The sequence below is a fragment of the Pipistrellus hanaki genome (genome assembly GCF_964339955.1).
Source record: "Pipistrellus hanaki genome assembly, chromosome: 12".
In the NCBI taxonomy this organism is placed as follows: domain Eukaryota; kingdom Metazoa; phylum Chordata; class Mammalia; order Chiroptera; family Vespertilionidae; genus Pipistrellus; species Pipistrellus hanaki.
This window is the reverse complement of record NC_140514.1, coordinates 15,029,496-15,049,056: the sequence shown is the minus strand read 5'-3', so window position 1 is coordinate 15,049,056 and position 19,561 is coordinate 15,029,496. Positions and strand designations below refer to the sequence as shown.

Here is a 19,561-nt window from a genome sequence, read left to right as displayed (position 1 = left end):
GCACCGGGGCTATTTAAAGGTGCCCTGCTTCACGTCAGTCATCCTGCTGGCAGCTCTCCTTCTACATCTTCATTAATTGGCAGGCCACGATGTAGGCCAGGCTGACCCTTCTTAGAACAAATGGGAGAGAGGAGATCTATCGTTTCTTACAAAATGTTCACATCTAGTCCTGGGGGGGAAATCTCCTATGGTGCCCAGCAGCTCCTTGGTCCTTACAACAAAGGGCATTTGCAGAGAACTTATCCTCAGAGGGACTGTTGTGTTTTAAAACCTTTGGTTCCAATAGAAACAAACTCACCCTCTGTGATGGACCCCAAGCTCCTTGGAAACCATTCATAGTTCATATGAGGAGTTCTGCTTTTAAACTCTCCTCCTTTAGGGTTTAAAAAAAGAAAAAAAGGAAGAAGGGAAACACTTCACTTCCTGGTGTATACTTCAGTGATGCATATAGTACATGAATTATATTTTTTCCCTAATTTTTTCTTTTTCTTAAAGCTTGCACATTTTTTTTTTCATATTTCAAGGAATAATTGAATATGGCCTTAGAGAAAGCTTCCAAAGTCTTAGTTGGAAATACCGCTTCTCCCAGGCCTCACTGAGGTTTTCCATATTCCTGTGCTAAAGGTAAGGGTCTCAGGGTGACAGGTAGAACCGGACGGCAGACACCTTACCTTGTCCTCCTGATGGTTCCTGCCTCCTGGTTCCCTCAGGTTGTCAGGGCAGCCAACCATTTTTCCTCCTTCTGTTCCTTTTTTACCTCTTGTTATTTAAAAATTAGGATCTATAGGACCCTTAATAATTATAGGAAGATAGAAATATGGCCCAACTATAGTGAGAACTTTCTTATTAATCATTACTTATCTGTCATACTACACACACACATTCACACACTTAGACACTTTCACATAGTCACAGGTTCGCACACTCACCCTCACTCACACACAGAATTCTAGAGCTGGAAATACCATGAGAGATGAAGGAATCCAACCCCTAGTCCATAAATAACTTTCCTATCTAGATTGAAACTCTCCTCGGTATTCTAAATTAATATTTTAGAATTAAATTAAATTTGATAAATGGTGGGGAATTCTATTCTTGGGAATAGTATTACATAGAAGGGAAGTCATGATTAAGTAACCTAGGAAGCCACCTTTTTATTTTTTAATCTCTATGTTACTCTTCCTCTCCTCCCCACCCCCCAGCAAATTGATTAGGGTTGTAATTGACATATTGTAGAATAAGCCGCTCATTTTATTTTATTTTTTTATTTTATTTTTTTAAGCCGCTGTTTTAAAAGTGTGTCGTTTGGTATGTTTTGACATATGAATACACTAGGAAGCATCGCCATTGATATAATAAGCATATTCGTCACCCCCGAAAGTTTCTTTGTGGCCCTGGTAACCCTTCCCGCCCCAGGAAGCCACTGAGCTGTCCCCTTCCGTTGGGTGTCCTTTCTTCTCAGTGTCCTTAGTAACCGCCCCGCCTGGGCCGCACCTTCTCTTTCCTGGTTTGGTGCCCTGACTCTCACCCAGGGTCATGTTCGGGAGAGCGTCTGGCTTCCCGTCTCCAAGCCTAGACTCAGCGGCCCTCGGAAGGGTGTTTTCCCTGCCGTGTGGGACACGGGGCTTGTTGAGCTCCCGATGGCCCGGGAGCCCCGGCCCCCAGGTGGCACCGGCTGCACGTGGCTCTCCAGGGCACCTACCCTTGAGCTCCCATCCCTGCCCTTCCGGCCTGGACCTCAGGCCCGCTGGTCAGAGCACTTCCGTTATCCGTTGTGCCCTGATTTTGGCCTTTGAAGCCCCTCAGGCAGGTCTTATCCTTCCTTTCCCGGGGGCCCTGGAAGCCGAGTCTCAGGAAGTGAAATACCTTGCCCAGCTAAGAAGTCCTGGGACAGGCCTGCCTGCCCACCTGCCAGTCCAGCCCCCATTCTTCCAGGCCGGGGTCCAGGGAGGCCTCGGGCAGGCTCCCCGGCGGCTCCATGGCCCTGTGGTCGCTCAGCTTTGGGACCAAAATGAGGGCCTCTCAGAGGGAAGATGAGCAAGTGGGGTTACATGGGGCTTCTTTCTGGGTTGTTGACAAACCCCTCCCCGCTGGCATCTGCGGGCAGCCTGGGCTTTCCATAAAGGGGGTGTGTGGCCAGCAGTCCCGCTTTGCCGAGGAGGAGGGTGACAAAGGGCCCCTCTGAGCGCCTCCGGTTTAGAATGGTTTCCCCGGGCTTCTCAGAAGCTGGCAGCCATGCATTCCTGCCACAACTCCCTTTGAGGATCATCCCCGGTCTCCATGGTAACTGCATGTCGGGAGACAGCCGGCTCGGGCTGTGGCTTTGTATTAAACACAATGAATTTAAATTGGATGCTCGGCAGCGGAGATAATCATTCTGGATTAGAGAGGGAGCCTGGAGCTCCTCATTTCATAATTTTTGATGTTGGCACAATTCTCAGCGTTAGCCCTGTCATTCGAGCCCAGGCCACTCCTACCTCTCTGTTTCTGAACTCACTTGGGTTTGTTTTGGGGGGTTGTTTTTTTTGTTTGTTTGTTTGTTTGTTTGTTTGTTTTTAAAGGGACTCTTGGAGCCAGGAGCCCCTCAGTCAGGCCAGGGCTTGAGCTCTAAAGGGACAGCCGAAGCACAGGATACCTGGGGGCCGCAGACTCCGATGGGCCCTCGTTCAGTCTGGCTGTCTGACTTCCTCTGCCTCAGTTTTCTCATCTGTGAAAGGAGGAGAGTAACCTGCACCCTACAGAACAATATTTGTTAAGATGTTATTGTGATGAAATGTACCATTTTAATCATTTTCAAGGGCACCGTTCACAGAGGCATGGAGTACGGTCACCCCACAAAGCCACCTCCACAGCATTTTCATTTCCCCAGCCGAAGCGCCTCACCTGCCCACACCAGCTTCCACTCCCCGCTCCCCTCCGCACCTGCCAGCCGCCCCTCTCCTCTCTGTCTGCGAACTGACGGCTCGTGCCCGTGGAACCCTACGGTGTGCGTCTGTGGGTGACGGCTTATTTCCTCCCGCACGCTGTCCTGCAGGTCCGTCCTGCTGCAGCCCGTGTCAGGGCGGCCTCCCTTTGAAGGCTGGATAGTCCTCCACTGCGTGGAGAGGCCACGTTTTGTTTATCCGCCGACGGACACTTGTGTGGCTTCCACCTTGTGACTGTTTTTGAATAATGCTGCTAGGGACGGGGGTGTGCACCTCTCCGAGTCCTTGCTTTCAATTACAGAGTCATTTTGAGGATCTAATTAGATCACAAACGTTACCTAATTTGCACGTAGTGAGCCATCCGTAAAGATGAATTTCTCTCCTGCAAGTGAGGTCAGCGCACGCGCTCGCGGCCACCGTGGTCTGAGCTTCTGTGAGAGTGCTGTCCCCTTTTGCTACGAGGCTGCTTCTGTCTCCCTGGGACACGCTGGTCTGCCACGTCTGGGAATGGACACAATTGAAGAGTTTAGCCCTGACCGGTTTGGCTCAGTGGATAGAGCGTCGGCCTGCGGACTCAAAGGTCCCAGGTTCGATTCCGGTCAAAGGCATGTACCTTGGTTGCAGGCACATCCCAGTAGGGGTTGTGCAAGAGGCAGCTGATAGATGTTTCTCTCTAATCAGTGTATCTAACTCTCTCTCCCTCTCCCTTCCTCTCTCTCTATATATATTTTTAAAAATCAATAATATATATATATTTTAAAGAGTTTAATGGGACTGTCTTTTAAAAAATATATATATGTTTTTATTGATTTCAGAGAGAGGAAGGGAGAAGGAGAGAGGGATAGAAACATCAATGATGAGAGAGAATCATTGATGGGCTGCCTCCTGCACGCCCCCAACCCAGGATCGAGCCTGCAACAGAGGTATATGCCCTACCAGGAATCAAGCCCAGCCCTCCTGGTTCCTGGGTCGATGCTGAAGGGAAAATCTTAAGCATGAAAATGTGCTGTGAAAACCATGCATGTTCTTACATTCCTCCCGCAGTTGGTATTCATCCATTCCTCGCTCCAGAAGGAGACATGTGAGAGCCCAAGCCTATAACTCCTCATCCGTCATCTATTTTAAGCGCACCCTCCGGGAGACCCGGGAGCTGGGGTGAGGTGCCCCCAGGCTCTGAGCTTTTTTCTGTGCTTAGTTACTATTTCAGCATATCAGATCTGTTCCCAGTATTACAGAAAAGTGGGGGATTTGGGGTAAAAATACCTAGATCCAGTCTTGGCTCATCTCTGAAAAGCCGAGATGGTGAGCACGTGTCGTATATGGTGTTTGTGACGATCCGATGAGGGAAGTCTTCTGCTGTGCCCTTCGTGCACTGGGGCTGGTTTGCAACTTTCCAGGAGAGTCCCTTCGGGTCTGGTTTCACCCAGAAGTTTCTAGGCCCCTCCCCGGGGAGCGTATCTGGGTCCCAGGAACCATCCTTCAAGGCAGGTCCTCTGACATTAGCCTTTCCTGGCTGGGCCGCTGCGAGCCAGCTCCCCTTTGTGTTTAGGAGTTTGTGGTCAGGGAAGGAGGCAGGAGCTCCGTGACCCTGCATGACCCCAGCTGCTCCCTGCAGGTGGCGGTCTGGCCTGTTCTATTTATTTATTTATTTATTTATTTATCTATCTATTTATAAAATTACAGAGGTAGAAAAAGTAATTTCTAGAAGAAACGGGCTTAGGAAGTGAGTTAAGAGGTAAAGGAAGGGCCCCCGGAGCATGGGAGTGAGGAGGGCAATGGTGCTGCACCTTTGGGGGGAGGGGAAGGGAAAGGGAACAGGAAAGGGAAAGGCGGGGGGGGGGGGCGCTCTGGGCCCCCAGTCCTCAGGGTCTAAGGGTGGAGAGGTCAGGGGAGGTCCCAGGGGAAGCTCTCAGCAGAATGTCCAGCAGTTTTCCAGGTGCATCCTTTCCGGTTGTGGTCTCCCCTGCCTGACGGGGCCGGGCCATTATCCCACGCAGCTGGTCCTGAGGTCAGCAGAGGCTGGTTTTGCTGCTATTCTGGGCCTGGAGCTGAAACACCACTGAGGCCTAGATGTTATCTCTAGGAAGGGAAGGTCAGGGGTGGAAATGGCGTGGCCAGCGATATGCTAGGGGAGAAACGTCACCCTGGCCCTAGGCGGTGAGGCTCATTGGATAGCACGTCGGCCCGTGGACGGAAGGGTCCCGGGTTTGATTCCGGTCCAGGGCACGTACCTTGGTTGCAGGCTCGATTCCCGGCCCTGATGGGGCATGCAGGAGGTAAACAATCGATGTGTGTCTCTCCCATAGATGTTTCTCTCTGTGTGTGTATATCTCTCCCTCTCCCTCCGACTCTCTCTAAAAATCAATGGGAAATACCCTCCATCAGGATCAACCACAACAAAAAGTGCCCCTGCGGGGGAGGTCCCAGGGCCCACCTGTGGGGCGGGAGCCAGGCCGGCTTAGACCAGGCCTTCTGAGCGCAGGTGCTCACTGTCCTTAAGGCTCGAAAGCTGCCCGGGGTTAGGCACCTGTCGGGAGGGGACCTGCGTTTCCTGGGAGCCTGCACCTGAACTCGGGAACAGCTCGCCTCTTCTGGGAGCCAGAGAGCCGGGTTTCCTGCCTTGTTAGGAGGGTTTGATCGGCTTTCAGAACTCCATCCCAGCCGAAACCCGTTTGGCTCAGTGGATAGAGCGTCGGCCTGCAGACTGAAAGGTCCCGGGTTCAATTCCGGTCAAGGGCATGTACCTTGGTTGCTAGCACATCCCCCAATAGGCAGCTGATCGATGTTTCTAGCTTTCTATCCTTCTCTCTTCGTCTCTGTAAAAACTCAATAAAGTATTAAAAAAAAAAAAAGAAAAGAAAAGAAAGAAAAGAAAAGGAAAAAAAAAAAAAAAAAGAGCCCCCTCCCAGCCTGGTCTTCCTCCTGCCTCCTGGCTGTTCCTTCCCAGTTTCTTTCCTGGTCTTATCTTTGTCTCAATCTTCCCTGAACGTGGCTGCTTCTCAGTGTCTTATCCCAATTTGCCTTCTCTCCTTTCACCCACCTCTCTACCTAATCTGGTACCCATGACTCCACATGTGCAGCTACAGCTAGACACCTCTGGGCACAACCCCCAACCTCAGCACGTCCACCAGAACTGGACTCCTCTCTCAGGGTTCCCAGGGGAACCCTCCTCCCGGGAATGGCACCCCATCCTCCCAGGCCAGCACCCACTTGCCCGAGACCAACGTGAGCCAGAACGTGATCCTCAGCGATAACTGATAATTACGTATAACAGGATATTGTAAAAATTAAGTTTCAACATTTTTATTAAAACGTTTCTTACATACCGTTATATACTGTCTAGGCCGAAAAAATATTCGTTGTGGGCCTCGAGTTTGACACGCTTGATCTGGAGCATTTGATACACACAATAGACGGTACATTAGTGCTCCCTACAAATGATGCTTCTTTATTAACTATGTTGTCATAGGCTTATAAATCACTACGGTTTCTTGGGCTCCTACTGTGTGCGAGCACTGTGGGAGGGGCTTCCCATGCATTTTCTTCTTTGATTCTCATAGCAATCCCAGGAGGGACCTATTGTCATCCCACTGCACAAGTCAGGAAATGAAGACTAGATAGCTTTCCCAAGGTCTCTCAGCAAGTAAGTGACGGAGCTGGGATTTAAACCTAAATCTGCTTTCCTTAAAGTATAATTCTCGTCACTGTATTATTTTTGCCTTAAATTATATATAGGGTGCCTTTAGATGACAGGGAGAGTCCGTGTGGGAAAATGTCCCTTTCCCAGAGTGCGCTGTGGATGAATGCTGCCCGTTTCCTCTGTAGGAAGTTCAGAGTGAGGTGTGAGTATTGGGAACGGGTGCTTAGAGTGAGAGCATCGTGAGGTCAGGACGGTGTCCTCAATCTGTCGCAGAGGCTGTGCTCCTCGGAGAGGACAGGGAAAGGAAGTGTAGGGGTGCCGCGAATGGCAAATGTACAACCTGGAGAAAACCAGCCGGCTGCAGCAGGGTGAGCTCAACGGGCTGCACATCATGGGTCCCGTCCCACCCCCCGTGAAAAGCCCCACGGATTAGCTCTGGCCCAGGTGCCCTCTCGGCAACAGAACACAAAGTTTGTGCCTTCCCCTGTTGGTTCTTGGCCTTGGAGCAGGAGAACTTCTCTTTCAGGGAGAGTGGGGTGGAGTGGGGCAGAAAGAAAAGCCATTGCTACTGAGAACTCGGCAAGCAGCACGGGCTGCAGCGGTGCAAAAGCTGGTAAGACAGCGACTCTCCGGAGATCCGTGTCCTGGCAGAGCCAGGAAGGCTCAGTGCGTTGTTTCCTCCAATACCACGATCTCCGCAGATAAGTCCCATCAGAAAACGCTTCCCAGCTTGCCGAGCAGGCCCCTGGTCCCCGTGGAGACCCCGTGTGTGCCACAGCGGTCTGTAACCCCCCCAGAGCATAAAGATCGAACGTGTAGCAAGTTCCTTCAGTACAAGTTCCTGCCAAGCGTGAGCCTGGAAACTGTGTCATAAAACGGATTTGCCTTTAAGTGTACCCAGTTTTCCTAGCGAGCAAATGGAGGCAATATGACTGGGCATCCAATAAATCCTGATTTAGTCAGTAGTACATGGTCAACGTCAAAAACAAAATGACGGGAACCCTTTGAAACAGTAAAATTGTGTTTCCTTTCCTGCCAGATGTGTGATGGTGCTGTGTCTGTTGGTGAAAATAATGGCCCTCATGGCCGTGTGAACGTAGTAGTGAGAAGTGTGACACAATGGGGAGTGCCTGGCTGGACAGCAGTTCGTGTAAATGAACAGTAATGCCTCGGGTTGATGCATGGGCACTTCTGGTCAGCCACCAGGCTCCAGGAGGCTCTAGTGAGTTAGCTACCTGTTCCGTGGCCATGTCTGGGGTAATCGGAGATGTTCACTGTCACAAAGCTGCTATTCCGCTTCCTGGCAACATACCCTGAATCCAGGGACCACTCGAGTGTCCTTGAGGATGCTCCGGCCATAAATGGAGCAGCAAATGTCAGGAACTCAGAAATGAGTATATACCTGGAGGGGTGCGCATACAATGAATTAAAATGAACAAAATAAATCTACATAAATAAATTCTTAATGGTGTTGAATTTAAAAAGAAAGTTGCAAACAGATAGAGGCAATATGATATTATTTGTATATTAGAGGTCCAGTGCACGAAAATTCGTGCATTGGTGGGGGGGGTCCCTTCAGCACGACCTGCACCCTCTCACCATCCGGGACCCATCGGGTAGGGTCCCTAGGCCTGGCCTGAGATCAGGGCCTATCGGGGCTTTCCTTCCCCAGGCTGCAGGCAGCTGGCCCAACCCCTGCCATTTCCTCTAAATTTATTTTAAAATACCCTATATAATAAAAGCCTGTAATATGCTAAGTGTCTGTTTGTTCGACTGGTCACTATGATGAGCACTGACCACCAGGGGGCAGATGCTCCGACCGGTAGGTTAGCTTGCTGCTGGGGTCTGCCTGATCTGGACTGGGCAAGATGGGCCGGACATACCCTGGACAAATCTGTGCACCTGCTGGTTTCTGCCTAATTCCCACAGGCCAGGCTGAGGGACCCCCACTGGTGCACTAATCTGTGCACCAGGCCTCTAGTATATTATAAAAGTAATATATTCTATTAAATAAAATTAGGGGGGGAAATTACTCAGAATCTTATCACCCCAAAATGGTCATGGTTAATTGTTTGGTTAACTGTATTTCCTTCCATTTTCCCCCCTTTATGTGTGTGTGTGTTTAAGCATAGTTCTAAGCATCTTGGATGCACACTGAATTCTGCCTTTTTCACTCATTATGACATCCTCCTTTTCCCACGTGATGGCTTGGCCTCCATGAGCATCGCTTCTATTGACGCCCATTGAAGCTCCACAGCTTGCTTAACCAGCACCATTTCTGCATAACAACAGTTGTGAGCATGCAGCAGTCATATGTTCATAAACACAATCCTTTCGAAAGCCCGAGGAACAGGACTGGGTGGTGCTCGGCTGTGGGTCTCTGCACGGCTGTTCCGTGGGGGATGACAGTAAAAGAGTCTGTCACATCTGTGATATCACATTCCCAAGGAGACGGAGCTTGTCAGCGTCAGCCTGGGGGTAGGACTGGACATATTTCAAGAGCCAGCTCTGTGTCTCCTGCCTGAAAGGAAACAAGTGCTCCAACCTGCAGCTGGGGGAGACTTTGCTGATTCCATTCAACTCTTACCTTGAGGCCAGGGTAACATTTAGCAGGAATAATTACGGCAGATATATATGTGCGCCCTCCCAGCTTGTAGATGCTCTCCAGCCACCCCCTGCGATCCTTTCCGGGCCCTCAGAGTGAGGTGCAGAGCAGGCACACGGGTGCCCCTGGGTTACCACAGTAAGCGGGAGAGTCAGGCCCACCTCCCAATGCTTCTACCTTCTTCCAGAACCTTCCAGTGATCATCCTTAGACTCAGACAAGAGGGGCCATGTCTGCCCAGAGCCCACTGTCCCACCTCTGGACCACAGCCCCAGTCTGTCCTCCTGGGGGCCAGACCACCAGCATGTGCACGCCTAGGGCCGAGGGCCTGTTTTGCAGGGGGTGAGCAGAGCTTAGACCTGTAGGCGGCTGCAGGATGAATCATGTATGGGCCAGGGCATGTGGGCTGGGGCAAGCGCAGAGGTTCAAGGCCAACGTCCCCTACAGCGTAGCTCAAAAATGCAAGGTCTCCGAGACTTCTAAAAGCAGGCCTGGCCTTCTTGGCCATTATGACCATGTGCTTGTCCGAGTAGGAGGGTGTGCCGTATTCTGTGTGCCAGTTGTTGGCTAGATCTGTCGCTTAGATTTAAAGGTTTGTGGACTCCTTTTCCACTCTTGCTCCAGGACCCACAGATTTTAAGAACATTCTTATCACACTCCCGTTCCCAGGTTCCCTTTTTCTACCCAAGGCCACCATCATACTGGGAGGGGGTGCGGTGGTGGGGAGAGGGGAGCAAAGAAAGCAATCTGGAACCACAGAACATGAAACAATGCATCAGACACCTCCATGTCCACGTGTAAAGGCAAGAACTGCATTTCAGAGGGAAATACACAGAGCACAGCCAGCCACCTGCTACGAGGATGAATCAGCCTGGCACAACCCAGCAAATGAGAAAGAGAAGCCAGCTGCTCTGCCTTCTCTCTGCTCCCGCCGCCCCCATCACCGGTCCTCCGCGTGTGCCGCTGAACTGCGCCCTCTGTCGGGCGCTTTAAGCCATGCAAGAAACCAGACCCCTGAGTTTCCCATGACAACACACCCACCAGAATCGGCATGGAAAATCAATGCTGCAAGAATTCTCATTTTAATTGTTGTTTGGCCACTGAACTAATTTTTTTTTTTGGGGGGGGGGAGGGGGGGGTTCTGATTCCCTAGCGATATTTCTGATTTGTGACCAAGGATTGAACTGAATAGAGAAGCATGAATCTTGTGATGTTTTTTTCCTCTACGTAAGACAAACAGCTATTCTGAATGATTTCACACACATTAGGACAAGACTTTACAAGTCCATTTTATTTTTTTTTAAACTTCTTTTTTAAAAATATATTTCTTTATTGATTTCAGAGAGGAAGGGAGGAGAGAGAGATAGAAACATCACTGATGAGAGAATCGTTAATCGGCTGCCTCCTGCACACCCCCTACTAGGGATCAAGCCCGCAACCCAGGCATGTGTCCTTGGCTTGAATCGAACCTGGGACCCTTAAGTCCGCAGGCCGACGCTCTATCCACTGAGCCAAGCTGGCTAGGGCGACAAGTCCATTTTATAAGTGAGGTTTCCGTGGGCTCTCACAGCTATCCGGGGAATGAAGCTAGGAAAAGAATCCGCACCTTAGAGAGGTTAAGTAACCTGCCGAGGTTGTCCAGCTGGGAGGTGGCAGAGTGGCGGCGGAACTTGGGTCTGACTCCAAATCACTGGAAGGACCCAAAGAGAAGGACTTTTTACCCACCAGGAAAAAAGAGAGTCGCCTCCTATCATCAGAGTCCTCACAAAAATCTCTCATAAGATCCTGTCTCAATTATTTTAATTTTAATAAAGTTTTGTTTGAGAACAGCACATTAGCCTGGGACAGACGTTAATCCGTACCGGTTTCGGAAGCTCATGGAACTCACCGGACCAAACTGGTTTTTTAGAACGGTGTGTTGGGAGAGGAGGGAAGGGGGACGGGGAGATCTTTAATACAGGTTTAGTCATTTTTCCTGGAACCAGGCTTTGCGATTGCAAGTGAGAGTCTTTAAGGTTTCTTTTTCAAGTGGTATGTTGTGGAGCTGATGAACAGGACAGTTGTCCACTGACAATTCATACAGGGACCTCGGAAGCGCTCTGTCTCAGACAGAGAGGGGGAGATGAAGTTCGTGTGCGTGGAAATCTGAAGCAGAGGCCCCGAGGTTGACGACGCATGTGAACACTTTGAATGTGAGAGAGTAGAACGAAACAATATTCCCAAATTAACATTTTACTTATTAGGGTTTACATATGTCCGTACAACTACATTAGTAAATAGTATAAACATTTGATCATCGTTTGTGTTACATCATATCGTATATTATCTATCGCCGTTTGGTTGTAGCATCTGTATATTCAAGTTGGGAGAGAAAAAAATTGTGTGATGGGGTCTTCTCGCTGGGAAACGGGTTGGCCGAGGCTGGGGTAACACACTGAGTGGCTTTTCCAAAGCTCGGAGCTGCACCCGGGATGAGGGAGAAGCAGGTGTGTGTGCTGGATCCTCGGTAAAGATGGTCACACACTGGCCCCTGTGCCTTCAGCTTCCCAGACATTGCTGCCCCCGGCCCTCACCGCCTCGTGGGAGGTGGGGTCTGTGGCTGTCCCGGATGCCCACCCGAGGACCCCGTGCCTCCCCATGTCAGAGGCGTGTGTGCGGGACGAGAAGTGACCAGACTGCTTTTCCCATCTTCCTCAGGCAGCGCTGGTCGGAGGGACCACCATGGTCATGGGCCACGTCCTGCCTGACAAGGAGACCTCCCTCGTGGAAGCCTATGAGAAGTGCCGGGGGCTGGCTGACCCCAAGGTCTGCTGTGACTACGCCCTCCACGTGGGCATCACCTGGTGGGCACCCAAGGTAACAGGGGGATCCCAAAAGAGGAGAAAAGGCTCTTTTAGGCAGAGGGGCCACTCTGGGAGGCAGCTGGGGGGTGGAACTCGCCCACAGGTGCGGGACACCCCTCCCACCACCGTCGTAACCCCCCCAAAGGCCAAAAGCGTCCTCCGCCGCCTCTCTGGCGTTGGCCTGGAAGAGAGGGCACAGTCAGTTCTCAGCAACGCTGAGGTCAGAGCAGCCCTCCCAGAGGCTGTGACGACCTCCATGCATCTATTGATAGAATTTTTAACTTGTTTTTCTAATAATCACATTTTATTTCCAACTACAGATTTTAAAATTAGAAAAGGAAGAAAGCCCATAACCTGGTCACCCTAACACAATCACTATTTGTGGTGTAGCTTATTTCCTTCCAGTCTTTTTTTTCATACATGCTCTTTACATGGATTTTAGCATTACCGTGCCTTCTTTTAATACCACTTTTAGGGTAAGGGGCCTAGGCCCATGGTTGGCAAAATGCGGCTCGCAAGCCACATGCAGCTCTTTTGGCCCCTTGAGTGTGGCTCTTCCACGAAATGCCACTGCCTGGGCAAGTCTATTTTGAAGAAGTGGTGTTAGAAGAAGTTTTAAGTTTTAAAAAGTTGGCTCTCAAAAGAAACTTCAATCATTACACTGTTGATACTTGACTGTTGACTAATGAATTTGCCAACCACTGGACTAGGCCATAGGAATAAAAGTTATTCGTGTATTTACCAATAAGGCTGGTTTGAAGTCAAAAACACAGAACAGCCTATGCCTAGGAGGTGACAATATAGTCTCTGTATTTGTGTCATGCTTGACAGTATTCAAATCACATCTTCATCCATTTGCTCACAGGACCTCACAGCAGCCTGGGAGGTGGGGGGAGAGCGAGATGCTGCGAGGTGGCGGGTGGTCTACGGTGACTCCGCTGACTGAGCCACAGCTCCTTCCCGCCGGGCCAGCACCGGCCAGGCGGCCTCTGGGGCATCTGTGCTCACAGGGCATTGCCTTTGCCTCTTGCGCTCCAGGTGAAAGCAGAAATGGAGACCCTGGTGAGAGAGAAGGGCGTCAACTCGTTCCAGATGTTCATGACCTACAAGGACCTGTACATGCTCCGGGACAGCGAGCTGTACCAGGTGCTGCACGCCTGCAGAGACATCGGGGCGATCGCCCGCGTCCACGCTGAGAACGGGGAGCTGGTGGCCGAGGCAAGGCGGCAGCGCATGGCGGGGGCGTGGGGGGCGGTGGGGGACGGTGGAGAGGGCCGGGGGGCCAGTCCTCAGGTTGATTCCTGGCCACCCCCACCTCTGCCCCACAAGGTTCGGATGAAACAAGGCGCAGAAGAAAGTGTGAGATGGCGACACCCCCGATGACAAATCTTTGTCAGACAATTCAAACTTTCCCACTGTCCGTGAAAAACAAGTCTCTCTTTATAGTCCAGAGGGGTTTCTGAGTCATAAACGATGTCTTCATTCTCACGCTGTATTAAAATTCCAGTGCAGCAGAGGAATCTGGAGCGGCGCTAAGAAACATTTTGATGAGATTTCCGGCAGGGAGATTCTGGCGTTCAGATCAGTAGCGCTTGCCTCTGGTGTCCCGGGCTTGTCCTGTGGTATTTTTAAGAGGAAAAGGTATTTCCAATTATAAGGAAGTGGGATGCGGAGAGCCTCCTGAAAGGGGGGCCTGGGCCTGCTCTGCGCTCGGCAGAAGATGGGTTTGCAGAAGGGGGATGGGGAGCAGGCCTCTCCGAGTGGCTGGGTCTGGCCCAGCATTCTTTGGTGTCACCGTGATTCTCTCAATGTCTTTTCCTTTGCTCTTTTTTTTTTTTTTTTTAAATAACATATTTTATTGATTTTTTACAGAGAGGAAGGGAGAGGGATAGAGAGCTAGAAACATCAATGAGAGAGAAACATCGACCGGGGATGTGCCTGCAACCAATGTACATGCCTTTGACCGGAATTGAACCTGGGACCCTTCGGTCCGCAGACTGACACTCTATCCACTGAGCCAAACCGGCCTCGGCCTTTCCTTTGCTCTTTTTCAGGGTGCTAAGGAGGCGCTAGATTTGGGGATCACGGGCCCGGAAGGAATTGAGATCAGCCGTCCAGAAGAGGTGAGGATGACTCCTGCGTGCCCTTGGTCAGCGTCTGCCCTGAGAGTCGCAGACACCAGTCCCTGTGAGCTGTGCTGTCCCGCTCGCTCCGTGGGCGAGGTTCCACTGGGCAGCTTCTCCGGGGGCTGCCTCCCCCGGGCTGAGGCCGGCTTGGCTTCCTTTGATTCTGATTTCAAGGATCCGAGGGGGACAATAGGAGCTCCGGGGGTTGCTTGACCCAAAATTGAATCGGGAGAGAAGAGACAGACGGAAAAGGCGTGTTTCTCCGGATATTTGAGGATGAGATCCCTTTGCGTATGTGAGGGAAACTTTCCCACCAAAACTCCAGGTCCATGCTCTAACCTAGGGGTGTCGAACTCAATCAGAGAAGGGGCCAAAATCTAAAATCCAGCCTAAATCGCAGGCCGAATGGTTTACTGAACAGTCATAAACTGACAATGTCATAAACTGACAGCGGAGTGCAGTGATGACAGCGCGGTGCGGGCCACATTGCAAGGCCTGGCGGGCTGGATTTGGCCCTCGGGCCTTGTGTTTGACACATGTGCAGTCTAACCCCTTGTTACCTCGCTGCTCGCTACTGAAATGCTAATGAGGAGCCCTGCTCTTCGGCCCCTGCTTTTGCCCTGGTGTAGTTTTGCAGGAAGTCAATACAAATCCCTCAGGGTCCCCGGATAAAGAATTCTGCTCTAGGGGGACCACATTAGACTGATAATGCCTTCTTGCCCTGTGACCCTGTTTAGACCTCCCTGACCATTGGCCAGGGCAGAGCTGTTTTCCATTTCTTCAAAGCTTTCAGTGCAGAGTGGTGGATCGATGAGGAAGCCTTGAGGCATGAGGCGCTGGAGGCAGGGTGTGATGGTCCTTCCCTCAGACAGGAACAAAGCCAGCCCTCGTGTGGTCAGCTTGGGGGAGGGGACCCACCTTACTCCTCCCTTGGGTCTGTCCCTGTCTGTCGAGTCCTTGAATATAGCTCCTGTTTTGACACTTAAGAATCAGTTAAGAAAGATTCAGCCAAGTAAGCACTGTGCCTGTGAGAACCGGGGCCGGGCGGCGGGGGGGGGGGGACACAGGAGTGGACATGGTTGAGTTACGCGAGGGGAAGGGCGAAGCTTTGACTGCAGTCGTAGCAAAGGCAAAAATGATCGTCATCCTCTCTGTTGCCTAAAGGAGAAGGTCCTGGGTCTATGTTTTTATTGATTTTTAGAGAGAGAGGAAGGGAGAAAGATAGAGAGATAGAGAGATAAAAACATTGATGTGAGAGGAACATCTTTGATCTGCTGCCTCCTGCACAAATCCCTTCCTGGGGATCGAGTTTGCAACCCCGGCATGTGCCCTGGCCGGGAATTGAACTTATGATCTCTTGGTTCCTGGGTTCACACTCAACTGCTGAGCCACACCGGCCAGGCTAGAGATAATTGTTGTATCAGCGGAGCAGTGGGACGCTCCCAGCATCTAGTAGGTAGAGGCAAGGGATGCTGCTAAAGATCCCACCAACCCCGGACAGCTCCCCGCCACCAAGACTTCTCCAGCCCAAAACGTCGATGGTACTGACGTTCAGAAACGCTGATCCGGGCTGATTTCCAGCTTGAAATCGATCCATGACGCTCCTTTGCTACAGCGCTGAGGTGGCTGTGGAGAGAATACGCCGGAAAACAGGGAGAGACAGGCTTTCGTTTGCTTTTGTTTCATGGCCTTTTCATGAAGCCCCACGTAGCATCCAGCAAGGATGTGCGCACCAAGTCCTAGGATTCTCTCTGGGTGGGCAGAGGTGGTCGGAGCCTGGTGCCTGGGCCCAGGCCAGCCTGTGGGTGCGGCTGCCCCCTGGCTCTGTGTCAGGCACCCAGCGCGCCTGCTAGGAGGTGGTCTTGCTTGGGAGAGAGGGTGCAGCTTGCTTTCTTCCTGCCCCTTGTTTCTAACAGCTGGAAGCCGAAGCCACTCACCGAGTCATCACCATTGCCAACAGGGTAAGTAGATCCCACCCCACCCCCCACCTCCACCCCCAAGTCCATTCTCGACTCGGGGATCAGAAACCACCTGGACAGTGGAGTTCTGTTCTGTCCTGGGGGCCAGCGTCACGCCTGGCTCACAGGACCCCAACCCTGAGTGCGCATGGCTATTCCTACAGACCCTTGTTCTGAGTTCTAAGGAGCCTTTTGTCCGTTGGGAGAAAATGTGAGGTTCAGCTCTCGACACCTTGCCCCACTGGGGTTCCCCTGTGGGGCTCTGGCTCCGGGTGCTGCCTGCCTGCCCCTCTCTGCATCACGCGTTTCCCCTGCAGCTTGCCTCCTGCTGCCAGGCCTGCGTTCCCAGCGTCAGACCAGCAGCCCCCGAGGGAGCAGCTGAGCGAGCAGGGGGCGGGGCCGGGCCCAGGGTTTGATTTGGCCGAGGTGATGTGGGGGGGGGGGGGGAGAAGGGAATGGTGTTGGTGCTTTTAAGGTTTGTGGGGTTGATGCTGTCCTTCCACCATGTCTCCATGTTTAGACTCACTGTCCCATCTACCTGGTCAACGTGTCCAGCATCTCGGCCGGAGATGTCATCGCAGCTGCTAAGATGCAAGGTGTGTCCTTGAGCTGGGGTGGACCGAGCCCGTGGGGTAGGATTGGCGCCAGAGGTGGGCTGCCAGGTCCATGCGCACCGTGGCCCCAGCTCCTGAGGCCCGGCCTGCGCCCGCCCTTCCTCTTCCCCAGCAGCACCCTGGCTCAGTCCTTTAGAATCGCAGCTCTTCTGCACACCTGTATGTGTAACAGCTCTGCAGAGGTACCTGTCCTCTCTGGGTCAGGCAACATTATCAAGTTTTCAGTCGACTCCTTAATTGGCATCTTTTTGGCTTCTTGGATTTTATCAGTGGTTGCCTTGGTGACCAAACATGCAATCCTGGACCAGTTCCAATGGGCATTTCAGGGGATGCCTGGGATGTCCTTGGAGTAGTAACAGCTTCCCCTGTGGCCACCAGAAACTGGAAATGAGCCCTGGGCACCCGTTGTGACTCCTGTTGCTAAGCAACTGGCAATACCTGAAGACGCTGTATTTATAGTGCCAGCCAGGCTCGGGGTGCCAGCGAGGTCCTGGGGGCAGGGTATAAATCGGGAACAAGGGCTTCTATTGTAGCCTTCCAGCCTTCCCACTGCTCTGCCTCCCGACAGCCCACCTCCATCTCCCTGCCTTCTAGCCCCTTCCATGGACCCCACACCCAGCGATCCGATTCCTCAAGGTGCTCATGGCACTACCGGCTCAGAAAAGTCAGGACTGCCCCTTAGCGTGGCCTTCACAGCCCTTCATCCTCCCGGCAGCACCCTGTAGCACCCATGCCCTAGCCAGTTTGTGCTCCTGGGTGCGCCATCAGTGCGCCCCGCCGCGGTGACTTGGCCTCCTGTCCGCCTTGCCCGCAGCCAGCGTGGGGATGGGGAGCGCCCTGGCCTTGAACCCAGCTGTGTTCTCACATATCGAGTGAGTTTAGGCAGGTCCCTTCCTCTCTGACTTCACCTCCATCACCTGCCAAACGGGAGGCCCAGACACAGGACCCCGGTTCACTGGCTTCCTAGTCATGGCTTGACCCTCCTCCTTCTTCCAGGGCGGGTGGTGCTGGCCGAGACCACCACCGCGCATGCCACGCTGACCGGCCTGCACTACTACCACCAGGACTGGTCCCACGCCGCCGCCTACGTCACCGTGCCTCCCCTGCGACTGGACACCAACACCTCCACCTACCTCATGAGCCTGCTGGCCAAGTAAGACAGCCCCATATCCTGTCAGTGACTGAGGGCCGTCCCTGGGACCTGTAGGTCCTCAAGGTGATGGCACAGGGGCCCCAAGCCTGGCCTCGTTTGATTTCATTGTGCTCAAAGGATGGCTTTGCTTTTGTGACCTTCTCCAGAGCTAAGTCAGCTAATCCCTGTGGATCCGGCCGAGGGTCTCTCTCAGTCATGTGGCCAGAGCTGTGGCTGATGAGCCCCCCAGACCCCAGGGGAGAAAGCCCTCTATGCACCTGACCCGGAATGGCTGAGAGCCTTAAGCACACGCCCCTTCTCCAGGGAAATAACTTTTCTCTGCTCCCAGAACCCCCTCTTGAGCGCGCATCTGAGAGGGTCCGTGTGCACAAAGCTGTGGTGTCTCCCACGAGTAACATCAGGCTCTCGGGTCCCCGGGGTGTGGTCCCAGCAGTTGTCCCCCCCTCTCCCACTCGAAACTCATGTTCCATTCAGGCCCTTCCCTGCCCTCCTAGGCCCGTGGTTGGCAAGCCTCGGCTCTCCAACCACATGCGGCTCTTTGGCCCCTTGAGTGGGGCTCTTCCACAAAATACCATGGCCTGGGCGAGTCTATTTTGAAGAAGTGGTGTTAGAAGAAGTTTAAGTTTAAAAAATGTGGCTCTCCAAAGAAATTTCAATCTTTGTACTGCTGATATTTGGCTCTGTTGACGAATGAGTTTGCCGACCGCTGTCCTAGGGTGTTTCCCCGGAGGTTGCCCTGGCCTGGGTGACGTAGGCATCCTCTCCTCTGCCCTTCGCCATCTCTGAGGCCTACAGAGATCTCTGGACAAGGGCCAGCAATCTGCCTCCCTTAGGCAGGGAGTTTGCCACCATAAGTATTCTCTCGCTGTCGTCTCTGCCCCGAGTTCTTAGTTGGCTCAGGATGGTCATGGATGGCAGTGACAGTGAACTTGCTTGCCGTTGCTGGCTTATTAAGACAAACTGATCTTCTGTGTTGTCCCTCCTTCCCCCTCTGGGCCATCAGAGCCCCCACATCCAGGGAAGGCTGTGGCTTCGAGTCCTTTGTGAGGCTGAATGTAGAACCTGTGTGCTTTACCAGCACATGCTGGTGGCCCGCAGGTTCTGGTGGGGGGTGAGGAAGGAGGTGAGAGGGGTTTTGCATATGGTTCCATGGTAGTCAGACTACTCCCACCCTCTTCTTCAGCTAAACTCTTACGTTTACTTTTTCTCTTCCCGCTATCTTAACTCTTAAAAGTCAACAACTCTCGGTGTCTCCTGTGACCGAGATGGTCTGCCACACGCAGCACCCGTTCCCATTCTGCAGATAAGTAGACTGAGGTTCTCACAGTTTGAGTAACTCGTTAGACAGCTACTCAATAGCAGAGCTGAGACTGAAAGCAGCTTTGCCTGGTTCTCAAGCAAAGACCTTTTCCTGTACCTGTCACCACCCTCCGGGGCCCTGGCCTGCTTCCCTTTACTGGTCACGTCTTTCTCTCCACCCAGTGACACTCTGAACATTGTGGCGTCAGACCACCGGCCTTTCACCACAAAGCAGAAGGCCATGGGCAAGGAGGACTTCACCAAGATCCCGCACGGAGTGAGCGGCGTGCAGGACCGCATGAGCGTCATCTGGGAGAGGGGCGTGGTACGTTCTTGGGGGGCCCTTCCCCGCTCTGGTCTAACTGGGGGTTTCACCCTGAGGAGGGCTGGGTCAGCCACG

General features: G+C 52.4%; 1 protein-coding gene across 1 annotated transcript in view; it reads left to right on the top strand.

Moving 5' to 3' along the window:
* The window catches only part of DPYSL5 (dihydropyrimidinase like 5), a 56,149-nt gene that overhangs the window by 28,096 nt on the left and 8,492 nt on the right, over positions 1-19,561 (top strand). Inside the window, exons 3-9 of the mRNA XM_084900843.1 lie at positions 11,866-12,024; positions 13,050-13,229; positions 14,066-14,134; positions 16,054-16,098; positions 16,616-16,691; positions 17,706-17,862; positions 19,345-19,486. Of these exons, the coding sequence (XP_084756969.1) occupies positions 11,866-12,024; positions 13,050-13,229; positions 14,066-14,134; positions 16,054-16,098; positions 16,616-16,691; positions 17,706-17,862; positions 19,345-19,486 (828 nt within the window). The remainder of the gene's footprint in view (positions 1-11,865; positions 12,025-13,049; positions 13,230-14,065; positions 14,135-16,053; positions 16,099-16,615; positions 16,692-17,705; positions 17,863-19,344; positions 19,487-19,561) is intronic.